General features: G+C 42.0%; 1 protein-coding gene across 1 annotated transcript in view; it reads left to right on the forward strand.

Annotated features, from left to right (window-relative positions):
- Positions 1 to 18,749, forward strand: part of ADAMTS12 (ADAM metallopeptidase with thrombospondin type 1 motif 12) — a 402,846-nt gene that overhangs the window by 129,996 nt on the left and 254,101 nt on the right. Inside the window, exon 3 of the mRNA XM_027980135.3 lies at positions 16,313 to 16,463. Within this exon, the coding sequence (XP_027835936.2) occupies positions 16,313 to 16,463 (151 nt within the window). The remainder of the gene's footprint in view (positions 1 to 16,312; positions 16,464 to 18,749) is intronic.

Consider the following 18,749-nt stretch of genomic DNA (forward strand, 5'->3'; position numbering starts at 1 on the left):
TGGATGGCATCACTGACTCAATGGACATGAGTTTGACTGAACTCTTGGAGTTGGTGGTAGACAGGGAGGCCTGGCGTGCTGCAGTCCATCGGGTGGCAAAGAGTCGGACACGACTGAGCGACTGAACTGAACTGAGGCAGGAGCAGAGAGATGGAGAGCTCCAGGGGATATGTCCAAGAAAAAACAGGAGTCCATAGAGCAGTGCCTTATACATTGGGGATTTAAAAATAATGGATTATTATAACAGGAAGGCAGCACAATAAGGAAAGTAAAACAAGTAGAAATTCCAAGGAAAACAAATGGCTGTACCTAAAGGAAATACTAGTACCTTGTGTGGCTTGGAGACCAACCTAACAGAGTAGATACTGGTTAGTAAGTTGTATCATTGTCTACTGGCTGAGTTTCAGGTTTGCCTTTACGTTGTTTTAGAAATGAAACTACAATTATCTGTGTGGCTTCCCTGGTGGCTGAGTGGTAAAGAACCCAGGAGTCATGGGTTTAATTCCTGGATCGGGAAGATCCCCTGGAGAAGGAAATGGCAACCCATTCCAGTATTCTTGCCTGGAAAATCCCATGGACAGAGGAGCCTGATGGGCCATATAGTCCATGGGTGTCAAAAGAGTCAGACACCACTTACCGACTAAATAACAGTCATCTCTACTGGTTTGACAGAAGTAATGATATCGAGAAAATGGCATGGGCTTTGTGTAAGGAAGCCAGTCCTCATCTATTATTGCAGGCACAATACTTTAGACAATGCCTAAAACTGCTTTTTAAAAATAACAGCATGTTATTAAGAAAACATAGAGATAATTTATAGAATAAGGTTAAAAAGTCAAGAATCATTACCTTTGGGGATTGGGAGAGGTGGAACAAAATATTATTGCTTTTCATAACAGGCTTTAAAAATATTCCACTTTTTAAACTTGTGTGCTTGAGGTACATTACTATTTTTTTTGTTATGAAACAACCAAAATGCATTGTATTAAACTCAACTAGTTCTAGATTACAAACAAAGAAATAAAGAAACAATGAATAACTCTGAAAGATTTTGGAGGGAACAATATGGGAAATTTGAACATGGAATGAAATTAGGATTATGTACAATGATTGCTAATTCTTAGGTGAGGTAATGGAGCTGTGGTTATGTAGGAAGAGTACCTGCTTCCTAGGACAGGCTTGCTCATGTATTTAAGGCTGAATTGCCATCCTGTCTGCAAGTTACTTTTCAAATAGTACAGCCGATATATTTCAAAAGTGGCAGAATATTAGTATTTTTTAAAATCCAAGTGCAACTGTATGGATGTTTATTTTACTGTTCTTTGAGTTTTTTGTACTTTGGAAATTCTTCTAAGTAAAATGTTGAAGGGCTTCTCTGATAGCTCAGTTGGTAAAGAATCTGCCTGCAATGCAGTGGGGGAAAAAAAAAGCAAACTCACTGTACTCTTAGCCCAACTTTTTCCCTGCAAATAACATCGAGGCATAGCCTGCACATTTTGCAGGGAAATTGGAACTGTTTTTATAGAGGGCAGTTTTGGTGTGGTCTGTTCATATTCCAAACAGCACTGCCATAAACTGTTTGCTGGCCATCTGTACCTCAATGTTGAAATAGGGGTCAGAAAGTCAGGGAAATTGAACTTTAATGAAGGAGATGTCTAGCCAACTCAGGGCCATGTTTAAGAAAAAAAAAAATCTTTGAACTTCAGGGAGTACTGAGCCATTCTGTCCTTGGTGTTGTTACTGTGTTCCCCCAATTCTGAAGCCTATTTCCTGGCCCTTCATTTAACTCCCTGGAGAAAATAGATCATTTCTTTAAGCCCTAGTAAAAGGAGTAAGTCCTTGCTGCTGCTGCTGCTAAGTCACTTCAGTCGTGTCCAACTCTGTGCAACCCCATAGACGGCAGCCCACCAGGCTCCCCCGTCCCTGGGATTCTCCAGGCAAGAACACTGGAGTGGGTTGCCACTTCTCCAATGCACGAAAGTGAAAAGTGAAAGGGAATTCTCTCAGTCGTGTCCGACTCTTCGTGACCCCATGGACCGCAGCCTACCAGGCTCCTCCGCCCATGGGATTTTCCAGGCAAGAGTACTGGAGTGAGGTGCCATCGCCTTCTCCAGAGTGAGTCCTTATTAGACCACATTTTTGCCTCATCAATTTCTCCCCTGAAGAATTTGATTATTGTGAAGGGAGAAAATATATATACTTTCCCCACTATTTCATTTCTCCAAAGTTGATGGCGTTGAAGTGCTGGGATCTCAGTGTCCAATTCTGGTGTGATTTTTAGAGAGATATTGACAAACTGTAGTACTACTTCAAGGAGCTTAACCAGGTTGCTGAAGGATTAGCACAATAAGAAATGAAAAATGGTTGAAGGAAGTGCAAATATTTAGGCTGAAAAGAGAAGTCTTAGTGGTGCATGATAAATATTATCCAGTATACTTAAGTAAATATTCTATATTTTGTTGTTCAGTTACTCAGTCGTGTTCAACTCTTTGAGACCTCATGGACTGCAGCACGCCAGGCTTCCCTGTCCTTCACTATCTCCTGGAGTTTGCTCAAACTCATGTCCATTGAGTCAGTGATGTCATCCAACCATCTCATCCTCTGTCACCCCCTTCTCCTCCAGCCTTCAATCTTTCCCAGCATCATGGTCTTTTTGAATGAGTCAGCTCTTAGCATCAGGTGGCCATTGGAGCTTCAGAGTCAGTCCTTCCAGTGAATATACAGGGTTGACTTCCTTAAGGATTGACTAGTTTGATCTCCTTGTAGTCAAGGGACTCTCAAGAGTCCCTTGTTTCATACCACAGTTCACAAGCATCACTTCTTTGATGCTCAGCCTTCCTTATGGTTCAACTGTCACATCTGTACATGACTACTGGAAAAACCGTAGCTTTGACAATACAGACCTTTATTGCCGATAGTGATGTCTCTGCCTTTTAATATGCTATCTAGGTTTGTGATAGTTCTTCTTCCAAGGAGCAAGCATCTTTTATGTATAAAAAATATTAGACATATTCTGGTATAGCTCCACAAGGCAGAACTAAGATGATGAATGGAAGTTATGGCACACACACCATAAAGGAAAGAGATTTTTAATAATCAGTTTAGCAATAGTGGATGCCTTGAGAACAATCTTTCCTCATTAGAAGGACATTTATGGTGTGGATGAGTGGAGGTGAGGAGGCAATTCCAGTATCTACTGAAAAATTGAGCCTTCAAGTATCTTAGGATAGGCTTGTCTGATTTTACAAGAAGCTGCTATTTTTGAATTAATGCTACATGCCAGCCACTGTAATAGGTGCTTCCTCACAACAATTCATTTATTCTTAACAGCTTTAGCAATTGGGCATTCTCCATTTCTCATAAGAATGACCTGAGACTCATTGGTCAGCCACCTTGACCAAGGTCACACAGGAAGAAAGCATAGAACCAGAATAAGAACTCAGATCCAGATTTAACAATAAAGTCCAAGTTCTCCCCACCATATCAGTTTTTGGATCTGCAAGTTGTAATCTATTACATGAATGTGAAATCAGCTTAGTGTTTTAGAACCAGGATTTAAATTGATTAAAATAAAACAGGATGTATCAGAACACCACCTACACAGGAAAATAGGGAAGCATTGCTTCCTGAAATTGTTGGTTGTATACTAGGCTCACAATGTGAAGGGTCTTTTTCACTGCAAGTCAAGATGAACATCTTAACTTCATGGACCCTTAACCTTCTTGACTTCCCTTTCCTAGACTCCTTCAGTGGGGTTCACTTTGGTGACCTATTCCCTTGACTAGTCTCCCATGTATGAGTTTCCTGAGGCTGTTCTAACAAATCACTACAAACGCTGTGCCTTAAAACAACCAGTTCTGAAGGTCATGACTAATGAGTGTCCTTGGGGTCACATTCCTTCTGGATGCTTCAGGGGAAATCTGTTTTCTTACCTTCTTCAGTTTCTAGAGGCCACCTCTGTTCCATGGCTGGCAGCCCCTTCCTCACCTCATTACAACTTCTTGCCTCTGTCATTACCTCCTCCTCTACTCATTCTGATCCTCCTGCCTCCCTCTTACAGGACTCTCCTGATTACCGTGGGTCAACAGTGTCCCTCTCTCAAGATCCTTAACTTAATTACATCTGCGAAGTCCCACACACCATGTAAGGTAACCTGCTCACAGGTACCAGGGGTTAGGCTGTGGATGTCTTTGAGGGGCTGGATTCATTCCACTGCACCACACTTACATTATAAACTCTAAATGCTTAAACGTTAACACTCCTCTTTTTGATCATGACCTCTTCTGCATTTGCCCTGTTTGTCATTTCCTTTGACTTGCTTTTTAGTGACTCACAGTCTCAGCTGAGACATCAACTGGGCTCCATCAAAGGCTGGTGGCTTCTCCATTCTTGAGAGCAGTTTTACAGACTCTTTTCCTGCTTGCCTCAAGTAGATGTTTTTACCCTCTACCTAAAGAGGAAAAGAGGTTCCTCGTATGTATCATTTAGTGACTCTCTTTTCTACTTGCACCATCTGTGATGGAGAATACAGCATTTCTAGTCACAAAAAGTATTAGAGAACAGTGTTTGTTTTATTGATGGTTTCACAGGTAGAAGAGACACAGGAGTTTACCTTGTACATTTCTTATGATGCTAGCAAAAATTCCCATTTTCCTTTTGCATGTCTTTTTCATTGACCACTGGCTGATACATCTTCTCCTGTGGGCTTTTTTTTGTTTGTTTTTTCCTTTTCAGCCTCTGCTTCTCCAGGTGCCACTTTGTCTACATCTGGATTATTTCTGGAACTCCCAACTTGTCCCTTCTCTCTTAAACACAGTTGTTTAAGACTTCCTCAGTTGCTATTTCCCTTCCTCCCACCACTTAAATGTTGTCTTCAAGGATGTGAAATTCTATTCTACTTTCACAGTAGAAGTCTGCTCTATTTTTTCTTAAAAAAAAAAAAAAGAGTTTTTTCTTTTGCCCTTGGTTGAAAAGTACCAAAGGTACCCAGACCCATTCTCCTTACAGGGTAGTGGGAGATTACAAATAACTAAAATAAATGTGTCCCACTATAGTTATAACTTTCTTGTGGCATATAAAGTGGAGACAATGAGTGTGGACTTATTCTTTCATGAAGAGCCTGTGGAAAGGCACATCTTGCTTTAACTAATTCCATTTTAGAATACAATGAGGATATAAATATTTCCTAATGCTCACATTCACGTCTTTAGCATCTTACACGAGACCTGCTCTTTATTTTTTTTTCCCTTCCTCTGCTGTGGCACTTAGTGAAGTGTAACATGCTATGAAATTCTCTCATGGTTTGCCAGCTCCCATCACCAAGCCACCAGAGAAGGCATTCCTCTTGGCCCTGAGCCGTTGGTAAACATCCCTGGAATGCTCTGTTTCAGTTCAGAATCACTTTGGTGGCCATAGCAACAGTCTTGACAGGCTGCTGTGCTCTTTCCATGGATGGGAGTTCTCCCTGATTGGGGATTATTGCCGAACAGAGATTGTCACACTGAGAGAAGCAAGACCAGGGCCACGTTCTCCACAGCCCAGGGAGGGCTTTGCCTCCTTAGGGTAGTTTCTGACGAGAATGACGGCCTGCTGGGGCATCATGAAAAAAATAGTGCTGTGCCTCAGCTGAGTCTACCCTAATGGTTTTCTGCTCCCTGTGGGAGACAATGCTTTCACTTGTTCTCCCTAATAACATGTTTCCTGGGCTCCCAAGGTGTTAGCTGTTTTTTTTTTTTCTTTTTCCCTCTTCCTTTTGGATGGATTTATTTTCTAGAGTTGACAAACATGGATTACTACGTAGAGAGACCAAAAAAAAAAAAAAAAAAAGCAAAGACATAGAGAAATTTTGAGAAACAAAAATTGTTCTGATAGAAGATTTTTGGCAGAAAGAGAAGAAGTCAGAAATGACCTTAGGTGTCTGATGGGGCTAGAAAGACCATTTTGTGAAACTGTCAAGTAGGAGGCTCCCAGCCTGTCCCTGAATACAGCGTGACAGAGAAGTTCTGATGAGTTTTTGATTGCTACAGGCTCTTAGCTGATCTTTCTGATTGTGATGGCTTATCTGGGAACACATGGTTTGAGATGTGATAAAAATTCCCTTTTTAATTTTTGACAATAGTAGGTTTGCTGGGGTTCATCAGGATTTGTGTCAGGCCAGCTTAATTCAGACTGCATATTTTCCTCTGTGAAATGATTTCACCTTTATTTCACATTTCAAATGCAAAACATTTATTCACCCATTTCCTAGAATGATTTAAACTTTTTTATTTTTTGCATCTTTAAAGTGTCCTGATCTGCCAAAATGTTATGGGCCTTCCCTGCAACTTCAGATTCAGGGAATATGCTTCATAAACTACAATCAATAATCATTATTGCTGAAACTTCTTTTGATTGAGATGAACTAAATGTTTGATTAGAGTCATTACGAGTATTTCATCATGTTCATAGTATTACGCCTATTTGTTGTTGGGAGAAGTTAAAAAGCAATCAAGCACCACCTAAAGGGAAAGTGTAGTGTTTTCCAAAGTATAATACACGGATTATCTGTCAACAGCCCCAAGGTGCTTGCTAAAATGTGGATTCCTAGATATTACATTAAACTTACTAACTAGAATGTGTTATGTGTTTTTAATAAGCTTTCCATGTGGTTCTTCTGCACACTAGAATTAGAAATAAGTGGATCATCTGATGCCTTATTCTCTTTGGTGGTTACATTTTAAATTTCTAAAAATCCACTTTATTGGGCTGAGTGGCTGTCCTACCTATCTATCTTCCATAAGAAAAATAGTGAATCTGTGGAGAGAGCTCTTGGAAACTAGAATTGAACAAATGCACTCAGTTCCAAGTACTGTCAAGTAAGAAATGAAGAAAACTAGCTACTAGGCAACTTTTCTGCCTTTGTGTAAGCAGAAGGTTTTCTTCTGAAACTCAAAACTGAGACAGCCATGAAACAAGCATGTTAACCGTGCCTGCCAGATAGCAGACTCAATGTACATAAATTTGAGCAAATTCTGGGAGACAGTGAAAGACAGGGAAACCTGGCATGCTGCCATCCATGGGATCGCAAAGAGCTGGATATGACTTACCAACTGAACAAAAAGATATGGAAACGATTGATTGAATCACAGGGAAGAGTCCAAGCACATCACTTTGAAGGAATCCACGAAGACAGCAAAGCCTTATAAGAATTACCATACTCTGTTCCTATCCAAATTCCTTAGCAAAGAATATTTTCTCATCCCCATTTTAGAGATGAGGAGAGCGAGGCTCAGAGAGACTAAATTACTTGTATAAAGCTACCTTGCTTAATTGTGCTGGAGTTGAGTGTTGAACTCAGCCCTGTCCCCGGACTGTTCTGCTAGCGGAACACAAATTCTGCTGTAGATTATTCTGTCTCCAGGAGGAGAAGGGGGAAGGTTGGATCTGGCACCCATTGTTGACCTAGAGACTTTATTAGGTATATACTATATGCTGACACTCACACTAAGTTTATTGAAGATTTCAGCCTTAGTTCATTTGAAGAAATCCCAGTTTGGGAATTGGGCTTGATTATTCCTAAGACATGTTCTGAAAACCAGCCTCCCAGGCTGAGAGGTGTGTGAAGTTTGAGAAGTCTCCCACCATCGCTTCCAGCTCTAAGACTATCAAACAGCAAGAAAGAGAAATCTATCAATTCTGTCTCCTCTCAAATTTTTCCAGGCAGCTCAATTTACATCCACGCACCACTGATTCTCCCGTAATTAATGTAATTATTACGAAGAACTGGCTCACACGATTATGGAGGCTGAGAAACTGCACAGTCTGTCATCTGCAAGCTGGAGAACCAGGTCAGCCATGGTGTAATTTGGTCCATGGCTGAAGGCCTGACAACCAGGACAGCTGAGGTGTCAACTCCAGTCTGAAGGCCAGAGACGATCTGACCCTGAAGAAACTGAATGATACCCATTCACATTAGGGACAGCAGTCTTCTGAGTCCACTGATTTACATGCTAATGCCATCCGGAAACACCCTCACGGACAGACCCAAGAAGTAACGTGTAACCTGGGCACCTTGTAGTGTGTTACGGTGACACATAAACCATCACATTAGGCATCTGGGATGAATTTTCCTTAGACTATCATAATAGCGAATAACTCACATTTATTAGGTACATGCTGTGTGCTGACACTCTTCCAAGCACTTGATACTAACTCATTTAATACACATGACACCTTTTAATAAGCTAATTAGCAAGTTACTTCCACTATTTATATTTTTCACCTGAGAAAACTGAAGCCAAGCGAACTTGCAGCTAAGAGATGAAATAAAAGGCTGAACATGAGAATAATTGCTTTCAGTCACTCCTTTATGTTCACCTTCACTGTGGACGATGCTATGATAAAATGAGCTACTGGACTGCAAGGAGATCCAACCAGCATTCTGAAGGAGATCTGGGATTTCTTTGGAAGGAATGATGCTAAAGCTGAAACTCCAGTACTTTGGCCACCTCATGAGAAGAGTTGACTCATTGGAAAAGACTTTGATGCTAAGAGGGATTGGGGGCAGGAGGAGAAGGGGACGACAGAGGATGAGATGGCTGGATGGCATCACTGACTCGATGGACGTGAGTCTGAGTGAACTCCGGGACTTGGTGATGGACAGGGAGGCCTGGCGTACTGCGATTCATGGGGTCACAAAGAGTCGGACACGACTGAGCGACTGAACTGAACTGAACTGAGCCATATGTATGTCAAGCCTTCTGCTAGGCATTTTATAGAAAATGTCTGTGATAGTTACAACCGTGCTAATGAAGATAGATTTTGCCCCATTTTACAGATGAGAAAACTGAGGCTGTATGTATTGATTAATTTGACCATGCATGCTGTGCATGCTAGGTCACTTCAGTCGTGTCTGACTCTGTGAACCCAGGCTTCTCTGTCCATGGGATTCTCCAGGCAAGAGTACCGGAGTGGGTTGCCATGTCCTCCTCCAGGGATCTTCCTGCGCTCTTATGTCTCCTCCATTGGCAGGCAGGTTCTTTACCACTAGTGCCATGGGAAGCCCAATTTGACCATAGCTTGTGCTTTCAATTAAACCCCATCATAACTTTCTGATCATATATATTTTTTGAAGCCATCTCATCAATTTTTCAATGGAGGGATATTTTTTTCTACTATTTAGCCTCTGAACTGACAGCCAGTGATTGGTATATGATCTTGTGTATATTAGGGTTTGGACAGGTTCCTCTTATGAGCATCAGAGAGGTATGAGGACATGCAGGTTGATATTCTAGGGCTCTCATGGGAACAGCTCCTTCTAGAAGTAGAGCTGGGATTTTGATGCTGTCTGATCACAACCACAGTCCCAGGCTTTTCCTGGTACCTTCATATCCCTTCTGATCTGGCCTCAGGATGATGGCAGCTCCTTCTCACAGCCCTTGTCCTGCCAAATTGTTCCTGATGATTCATTTTAATCTTGGTACGTGTTGCATTTTTTATACCTGGTTGCCTTTTTCAATTCTCTGAAGTCTGTATGCATCACACTGGTGTTTCTAAGTGGGCTCCCGATTGACTTGATTACAGAAAACAAACTGTGATCAGTGAAATGTCACATATTTGCAGCTTGTTTTTAAAGCAAGTCTTCAGATTTGTCCTTGATTCTAGCACCTGTCACTGTGTGATGTAAAAGTGTATGGATCCCTTTCTTCATTAGTCAACCACGCTCTAGATATATGCTGTTCAGAATCCCATGGACAGAGGAGTCTGGCAGGCTATAGTCCATACGGTCATGGAGTCGGCCACGACTGAGCAACTCACACACACACACACACACACACACACACACACACACACGGTAGCTATTAATCACCTAGGGCTGTGTAAAGATAATAATTAGAGTTTAATGAACGTAAGAATTCAGTTCTGCTGTTACATTAGCCGCAGATCAGGTGCTCAGCAGACACATGAGGCTAGCGGCTATCGAATCGGATGGTGTAGATGTAGATGTAGACCATCTCTGTCATCGCAGGAGGTTCTATTTGACAGCATTGTTTTCAGAGGTAGGGGCCAGATCTGATTGTTAACAATACCTGCCTGGCATATGGGTGACTAACAGGTAGATGAATCAGATACGTGTTTCTGGCCTGAGCTTTACCTAAGGCTGCCAAGACTAATATGTAGAATCTGTGAATCAATGGCATTACCAGTTACACTCCCTTTTGGCTCCATGCGGGCCTGTCAGGGAGCTCTTGGCATCACGGCAGGTGGGGGAGGTTATTCCTGGACTAATCTTCCCAGTGGTCTCAGCTCTGTGTTTTGTGGCTTCCGTCATCCCCTGACTTCTGACTTAAGGTCCTGGCTATGTATTAAATGACGGAAACTTATTCTTCCTGTTACAACCCAGCAACAGAAAAGCTAAAAGTTGATAATTCTGGCAGGTTGTCAGGGCTTTAGGGCTGGACCAGGTTTATTGGAGACTGCAGAAGTTCAGTCTTCTCTCTGTGCCCTCTAAAAGCATTTACCCTCAGTGGCCTTTGTCTCCCCTGGGCCACAGCACTGGAATCTGTAGCACTTAGGGAGATGCATCCCCCACCTTCTGCAAGGATGCTGTGTTTGGTCGAGAAGGGACTGTGATACAGGACTTCAGGGCTGGCCTCTAGGCCCAGAGGTCATGGGCCAACCTCTTGGGACATGTGAGCACTGACCCTTTTTTTAACATAAAAATTCTAGGTCTTTGCTGTTCTCCTTTCTGCTCTTTTATGGGTGTCAGTCTTGTCTTCCTGGCTAGGTTGTAAACCTCAAGGGCAGGGATCACTGCCCTTCTTAGACATCTTGGCCCTGGGTTGGCCATGTGACAGACGCAGACTGATCATCAGGAAGGGTGATTTGGGGGGTCTGATTTTATCTTTTTTCCTGTGTATATAGTGGGCCACAGGTGATATCTTTCCCAGTGATCTATGTTCCATAATTGAGTGTCTTGGATACATCTTTATCCCAAATCAATTTTTTTCTATTCTTGATTTCAGAATATGTTCATCTTATTGTCTTCATCACCATGGGAAGAAACAAACTGACCTGGTAACTTCTGATGTTTTCAAATGAACAGGAATTTCTTTCCAGGACAGGCTAATGAGTTTTAGTGACAACGCTCCATCGCACACCTCTAGGGGGCTCCACTCACAGTTTTATCTATGTGAATATCACCCCCTTGACTTGTGCAACACAGGACCCTGAGTGCTGAGTGTTGGAACTGGTTTGATAAGTTCCCCCATGTCTTTTACAATACCATTGTTTTTATTCTTCAGCCTGCTGTTTTTTTATCTGTAGTAAAAGCTGAAGGCATGACAGCCTAGACCAGGTGACTCTTCAAGGCCTCATGGCTTTGCAGTTCTAGAACAGTCTATTCACAAATTTATTTTAAGACACTGCCAGTTTCCCACTGGATCCAAAATCATTGCAGTAACTGAAGTATAACATCAACTACATCCAGATGATTAATGCTTTGATGGGAGTTGAGGAGAAGGAGGAGATGTTGTAGGCAACTATTCTCAGCAGAAGACTAGGAGAAAGAAATTGGTTCTAAAGATTCTGAAGGTCCTACGCCTGTTCCTCCTTAGCAGAGAGCAGTAGAGTTTCAGTGCCAGATGACTCTCACCAAGGTTAGCTCAGCCCTTTGTCTCATCCCCACCGTCTGGGGCCAAGGAGGAAGCAGTAGGAAGAGTCTGATTTAATGGGTCTCAAGATATCTCCTTGCCTTAAATTTCTTTCACCGGCCAGTCTCTAATGTTTGAAATGAGTTAGTAGACATTATTGGGGCTTCCCAGGTAGCGTTAGTGGTAAAGAACCCTCCCGCCAATGCAGGAGACATAAAAGACATGGGTTCGATCCTTGGGTGGGGAAGATCCCCTAGAGGAGAGCATGGATACCCACTCCAGTATTCTTGCCTGGAGAATCCCATGGACAGAGGAGCTGATGGGCTACAGTCCAGGGGGTCACAAAGAGTTGGACCTGACAAGTGACTTGGCACTCATGGAGTAAACATTATTACTTTTTGTACCAAGTGACCCTTCCTGTAAAGAATTAAGGAAAGATTTAAAACGAACGTATTCGTGTTAGACATCAGAATAAGTTACCCTTGGGGATGATATTGAGTGAGAAGGGAAGCAGGAAGTTTCTTGCTACTGGAAAGCTTCTCTTCCTGAATTTAGGTGTTTCTTCTGTGGAAGTTTTATGGGACTTTGCAGTTATAACTTGTATATTTTTCTGCATGTTTATAGTGCTTCGAAATAAAGTTTATTTAGAATAATTCTTAGAAGAGAGCCTCAGGAAGCATTCACAGGTATTTATAACTTAGAACAATGAGGTGAGTTTATTTCCAAAAGACACTGAGCAGCATGCTGGGATGTTGAGAGGAGGAAGAGATGACGGAAGTGAACGGAGGTGAAAGGGCAAACGTGTTCTTTGGGCTTCTGCCAGGGGCTCATCCTGCCCTGGTTCTTTCAGGAATCTGAGAATTCCCCAGAGAATTGGATACTTTTTCTTCAGGTCCATTCTTGGTCTCCTTCAAAGATATGAGCGTTGACACATACACGCTGTTATATTTAATGTGGATAACCAACAAGAACCTAACTATTTAGCACAGGAAACTGCTTAATGTTATCTGGCAGCCTGGATGGGAGAGGAGTTTGGGGGAGAATTTTTTGTTTGTTTAGTCACTAAGTTGTGTCCAACTCTTTTGTGACCACATAAACACAGCCCATAAAGATCTGTCCTGGGATCTGTCCATCAGGATCCCAATCCCTCTGTCTATGGGATTCTCCAGGCAAAAATACTGGAGTGGGTTGCCATTTCCTCCTCCAGGGAATCTTCCTGACCCAGGGATCAAACCCATGTCTCCTGCATTGGTGGGCAGACTCTTTACCATCTGAGCAACCTGGGAAGACCTTGGAGGAGAACAGATACATGTATGCCTGGGTCCCTTTGCTGACCACCTGAAACTCTCACAACATTGTTAACTGGCTCTACTGCAATATAAAATAAAAAGTTTTTGAAAAAAGATGCAAGAGGTAAGTAGTTTATAAAGGAGAGTGGAATATAGAACACCTTCTCTGACTCAGATCCAGAGCTGACAACAGAAGAAGGTGGTCCTGTTGGGCAGTTAGCTTCAGGGAGAGCATGGAGCCAGTCCTTACTTCTATTGGAATGCAAAGGGTGTATGATTTTCCAGCATGACCCAGCTCTGGTTAGACAAGAAGAGACCAGTGAACTGTGGCCCCTTGGGTACCAGGTGTACAAAGCTGTGTGTTTATATGTTGGGGGAGAAGGAGATGCAGAGCTCAGCTGGGAAATCTTCCCACCTCACCCTCCTGGAACCAGCAGCATCTCTTCATCTCCTCTGCTGTCCATTCCCTTCTCTGCAATACACATGGGGTCCTGAGGCCAGCACCCCAATCCTTCCTATGAGCAGATGTCTTGCCTCCCCTCCAGCTGGTGAGTCACCCAGCTTTCCTTGAGCTCTCTCCAGCTTCTGAGAAGTATTTAGGATGGAGAGGTAGCTGATTTCCAGGTGCCCGCTGGCAAAACTGGTCTTGTGTAAAAATGCAAATGGAAGGAAGCAGTTAAGAAAATGCTCATTTGACTTTTGGGCACCCTCATTCATGTTGCCCATAAAACAGTTATTGTGTTCTTACCTGCAATCCCATCTGTTTCTTCTGCACCACCTAGGTCCAAACTTTGAGGCTGGAGAAATACCAGTACATCCTCTTGTTGATGCTACTTTTTTTTTCTTCAAAGACTAGTTTTAGATTGATGGAAGTTGCACAAAGGGACTTCACACCAGCCGTGCCTGAGGAGTCCTTGCCTTCTATTTCATTTCCATGGAACAAGTGAGCTCCATTTTGCAAGAGGTCCACTGTCTCTCTATGTCCCTGGTCTTTGTCTCAGAGTAGAAATAAAACCAAATCTCAGCCCTACATGAGTCTGTTTCTAGCTACTTTACAGTCTGGACCTTGTCAACTCTTCCTGTCCCAGAGGTTTTTTCCTCAAAGAAAGATGCTGAGGAAAAAAAAAAAAAAACTGTCAGCAAATGTGAGCAAATTTGAAGTCAGATGTCAGCTATTGGCATTGGTAGTTAAAATATCATCATTGTGCATTTGTAAAGCTGTTTGCATGGCACTTTGATAAGCCTCAGTTCATTTGCTCCTCCTGACAGCCCTGTGAGGTGGTAAGCATTATCTACATTTTACAGGTTGAGTAACCTATTCAAGGTCACACAGCTATTCTTATGCCTTTCAGTAAATTTTTTTTCTATTCTCCTTATTATCGAAGATACATAAAAGTCAGTAATCAAAATAAGAAGGTGTGAGGTGTACATTCAGATCTGGTTATATTACTGGTATGAAGTGTTGAGTCATTGGAAAAGTCCTTGATGCTGGGAAAGATTGAAGGCAGGAGGAGAAGGGGGTGATGGAGGATGAGATGGTTGGATGTCCGACTCGGTGGACATGAGTTTGAGTAAACACCGCAAGATCGTGAAGGACAGGGAAGCCTGGTGTGCTGCAGTCCATGGGGTCACAAAGAGTCAGACACAATTTAGTGACTGGACAGCAACAACAGTGAGGCACCATACTGGAAAGACCCCAGAGTCAAAGCCTGTTCAACAGAGAGCATTTCCCTTCATGGAGCCCCTTTTGCTTCCTAACCTGGGGTGAGGGCAGGGGATGCAGTCAGCTCATCTTCAGACTCACCTATGGAGCAGAGCAGCCCTGGCTTGCTGAGATGTGATGAGCAACCTTGAACTTTGGGGCTTGTTCACAGTTGTCCTAACCTCAAACTTTCCAGGTTTATTTTTGTAAACAATATTCATTGAACTGTTATGTTGACTCTGGAGACCCTAAGACAATGAAAAGACATGAAATTTGACATCTGAAAAGAGTCTAAAAACAGATTGTAGGCCACACCCTTTTCTAGGAACTTTGCATATATTAACTCATTTAATCTTCATGGCATCCCTTGGTTATCCTCATTTTTCAGTTGAGAAAGCTCAAACTGAGCAAGTCATTGTCCCACATCACAGAGCTAAAAAGTGGAGGAGCTGGAATGTGAACACAGGCTAATTCCAAAGTCTGAGCTCTTGGTCAGTCCAATGTGATGCTGCAAACAGGGTGTCTGTGGCAAGCCATCTTTTTCATCAACATAGGATTCAGATCCTGAGAGTTAAGTCTGTCATAGGAGGTCATTGGCAAGCAGCTTCTAAATATCTTAAATGGGCAGTCAGAAACTTTCACAAAGAGAAGACAGAGTTGTTGGCTATACTACCCTTTTTCTAGACCTGACCTCCAGAAAGAGTTACTCATTGCCCATCATTTCCCAACTTATTGCTAATTCCCATATCTGTGAGATGAGAGTGCCTGTTTTAGACTCCTGGAAACTCAAGTCTCAGATAAGTATTATATTTCTTTGTTTCCTTGAGAGCAGAATGGCATTAAACACTTAAAGTCAAACCACCATGGGACTTTCCTGGTGGTCCAGTGGTTGAGAATCTGCCTGTCAGTGCTGGGGACATGGGTTCGATCCCTGGTCCAGGAAGATTCACACGCCATGGGGCAACTAAACTTGTGCACCACAGCTATTGAGCCTGAGCCCTAGAGCCCATACTCCACAACTACGGAAGCCCTCACACCCCATGGCAGCTAAACTTGTGCACCACAGCTTTTGAGCCTGAGCCCTAGAGCCCATACTCCACAACTACGGAAGCCCTCACACCCTAGAGCCTACGCTCTACAACAAGAGAAGCCGCAGCAATGAGAAGCTCACATGCTGCATTTAGAAAGTAGCCTCCGCTCATCATGACCAGAGGCCGGCAATGAAGACCTAGTGCAGTCAAAACGAAATAAGCAAATAAGATGAAACCACATGTGAGCCTGTAGCTGGGCTACCCACATACAGATAAATGTTTCCCCCAAATGTCCATGAGATATGAACTACAAATTCCGTAAAACAGGGCAACCGGGAAGCCCTGTTCCTAATTTGAGATTGATAGATAACCAGCAATCTGCAAGCCTTAAAAATTGTTTGCTACTTTTGGATATGTTTGTGTATGTACACTTTTTTTCATTAGTGTCTCAAAGGGCTCATGACCCCCAAACATTTACTAACTATGACTATGAAGACATTTCACTGAATTATTTACATGTCGCTCTTCTGTGAGACCAAATGGCAGAGTCTTCTGAGTTTCAGAGGTCATCCTAATCTATATAATTTTCACTTTATGAATTTTCTTTGTCTAGATAAAGAATGGATTCAAATAAAACCTTTGTCTTGCATGCATTTGCAGACTGGATTTTTCCATCTACCACATGGAGACTTTTTCATTGAACCTGTCAAAAAGCATCCGCTGGCTGAGGGAGAGTACCACCCACACGTCGTATACAAGAGGCAGAGGCGAAGCGTCCCAGAGATGAAGGAGCCAGCCTGTGGATTAAAAGGTATTGTCCTTAATCTCCTCACCGGATGCGGGAGTTTGTTTTGCTCTATTTTTTATTTTATGAGACCTGTTATTATTCAAATCTGTTTTCTCTTCCCCACTCTGTGGCCAGAAAATATGTACCATTATACATTTCACTTCTCTGTACTCAAGTCTGTATTCTTAACAGAAAAGGGGAAAGGAATCTCCTACTACCTTGCCACATTGGTTGATGCTATTTATATGGTATTAGTAATGCTGAAAATTTTTTTTAAGTCTCTTTTTAATTCCGTAGAGGAAGTTTAGAGACAGTGCTTTTTCAGTATCAGCAATGTTATAATACATTAATGTGGAATATTACTAGACAGCTAAATATTTGATGATGCTGATAATGATATGTGAAGAGAAACTGAAAAAATACCAACATGTTATCCGATGATGAATTCAGCTAAGGTTCTTTTGGCTGAGGTCTTCCTTGAATATAAATCTTGTTCCATCAACTATTTGCACAGCTTCATTAGAGTAGGAACTCCCTCCCCAAACAGTATGTAACATAGTATAGATGCAAAGTAGACATTCAGTAAATCATTAAAATGCAATGAAGAGTGACTTGTAGCCACATAGATGCATCTAGAATCTAGAGTGTATCCAGTCCACATAACACTGATAAAAAGAAAAATGTGAGGCTTATAGATGTGGAGGAAGTGTCAGTTCTTTGTGACTATCTCCTTTCCTAAGACAGTAAGCGAAATGCAGTATTTACCTGACAGCTAGAGGCTGCAGAATAAGTTAATATGCTGGCAATTATTCCTAAAGTATACTTGACATTTGGAATTTTAAAATCTTGGCATATTGAAATGTGCTGATCTCTCTGAGCCAGGTAATTGCAGTGTTCTTGTACTGTGTTACACTGGAATTCACTGACACTAACCATGTCATTAACCCACATTAAGGTATACCTTGGGCTTCGGGAGATTGGTGCTGCCAGATCGAATTACTGTGATTATATCGAGAAAGATCACCTTTCCTTGTGGAAAACATTCCATCTTTGTAATGTTCAAAGCAGGAACAGCCCTGGCATTGAATAAAAAGATGTAGTTTAAAAGTACTCTAGGACTTCAGGAGAGAAAGTGAATCATTTCCCCTAAAATGTCCCTTCATTTGCATTTATTTCCCAAATAGAAAGGTACTTGGGAATTTCACAGTCTCTTTTAATATGGCCCAATGAAATCAACCCAGACCTTTAATGTGATGTTATTTTGTTATCAATTTGATCAGTTTGAACTAAAATTTCTTAACCAGTTTTGTTTGCTGTTCTAAGTGTTATATTTCCTGAGCCCTGTCAAAGTTCTTGTTCAACTTTCTGGATTCCATGTTAAATGATGGGAAAATACAGATTGCTGGAATTAAATGTAGAGCAAATTTCAAAGCCTCATTTTATTGACCTTGACAAGCTCCCTTTTCTTTGGATTTTTGATGGGAACATATCATATGGGGACTTGAGTGGAACTTAGATCGAAGTATCTGGGGGGAGTCTGGTTTTTGGAAGCTGGGTAGGTGGAGTCAGGTTATATGACCACACCTGCAGGGTCAACTGTGGCAGAAAGGGGTCCAAGGAGTAAAATCAGGTTTGGAGATTTCATACATCAGGACACTAGGCTGGAAACACAGGGTCTGGTTCCTGACATGTGTTTTTGTGGTCAGAAGCTATTCATTCAATCAACAAGTATCTGTTGGGTGTCTGTTGGGTACCAGCACTTTATGTCTGGTGCTCTCCAAGATTCTGTGGGTACAGTTGTGAGTAGAATTAGACCTTGGCCTGAAGAGTGTCAGCCTGGATTTAGGCTAGATTTTATCTTTAATATGTGGTAAGATCATGAAAGGAAATGAAATCTGAATATATGCTTTGGACTTTTTGTTCCACCACATTGTGTTTGTGCCAGGACAAGTAGCTGTAATTCCTTTTTTTCTGTTGTGGACACTCCCATTATGTGACTTTCACTTGTACTGGTCTTCTGTGAATGGATCTGAACTGCTTCCAGTTTGGGGCTATTATATATTATATTGCACAGATCATCTTGTACGTGTTTTTTTAAGAACACAGGCTCATAAGGTTTTCCAGGGCATATAACTAGTATGGAATGAAAGCAGTGTCTCATAGGATATATACATCTGTGACTTTACCAGATGTAAAATTGCTTTCCAGAGTTGTTCAGGAACAGTGAACATAGCAGTTCCCACTGTTACATATTTTAATACTTGATATTTTCATTTATAAATTTTGCCAGTCTGGGGAAGGTGGAGTGGT

This window comes from Ovis aries, chromosome 16, assembly GCF_016772045.2.
Source record: "Ovis aries strain OAR_USU_Benz2616 breed Rambouillet chromosome 16, ARS-UI_Ramb_v3.0, whole genome shotgun sequence".
In the NCBI taxonomy this organism is placed as follows: Eukaryota; Metazoa; Chordata; class Mammalia; order Artiodactyla; family Bovidae; genus Ovis; species Ovis aries.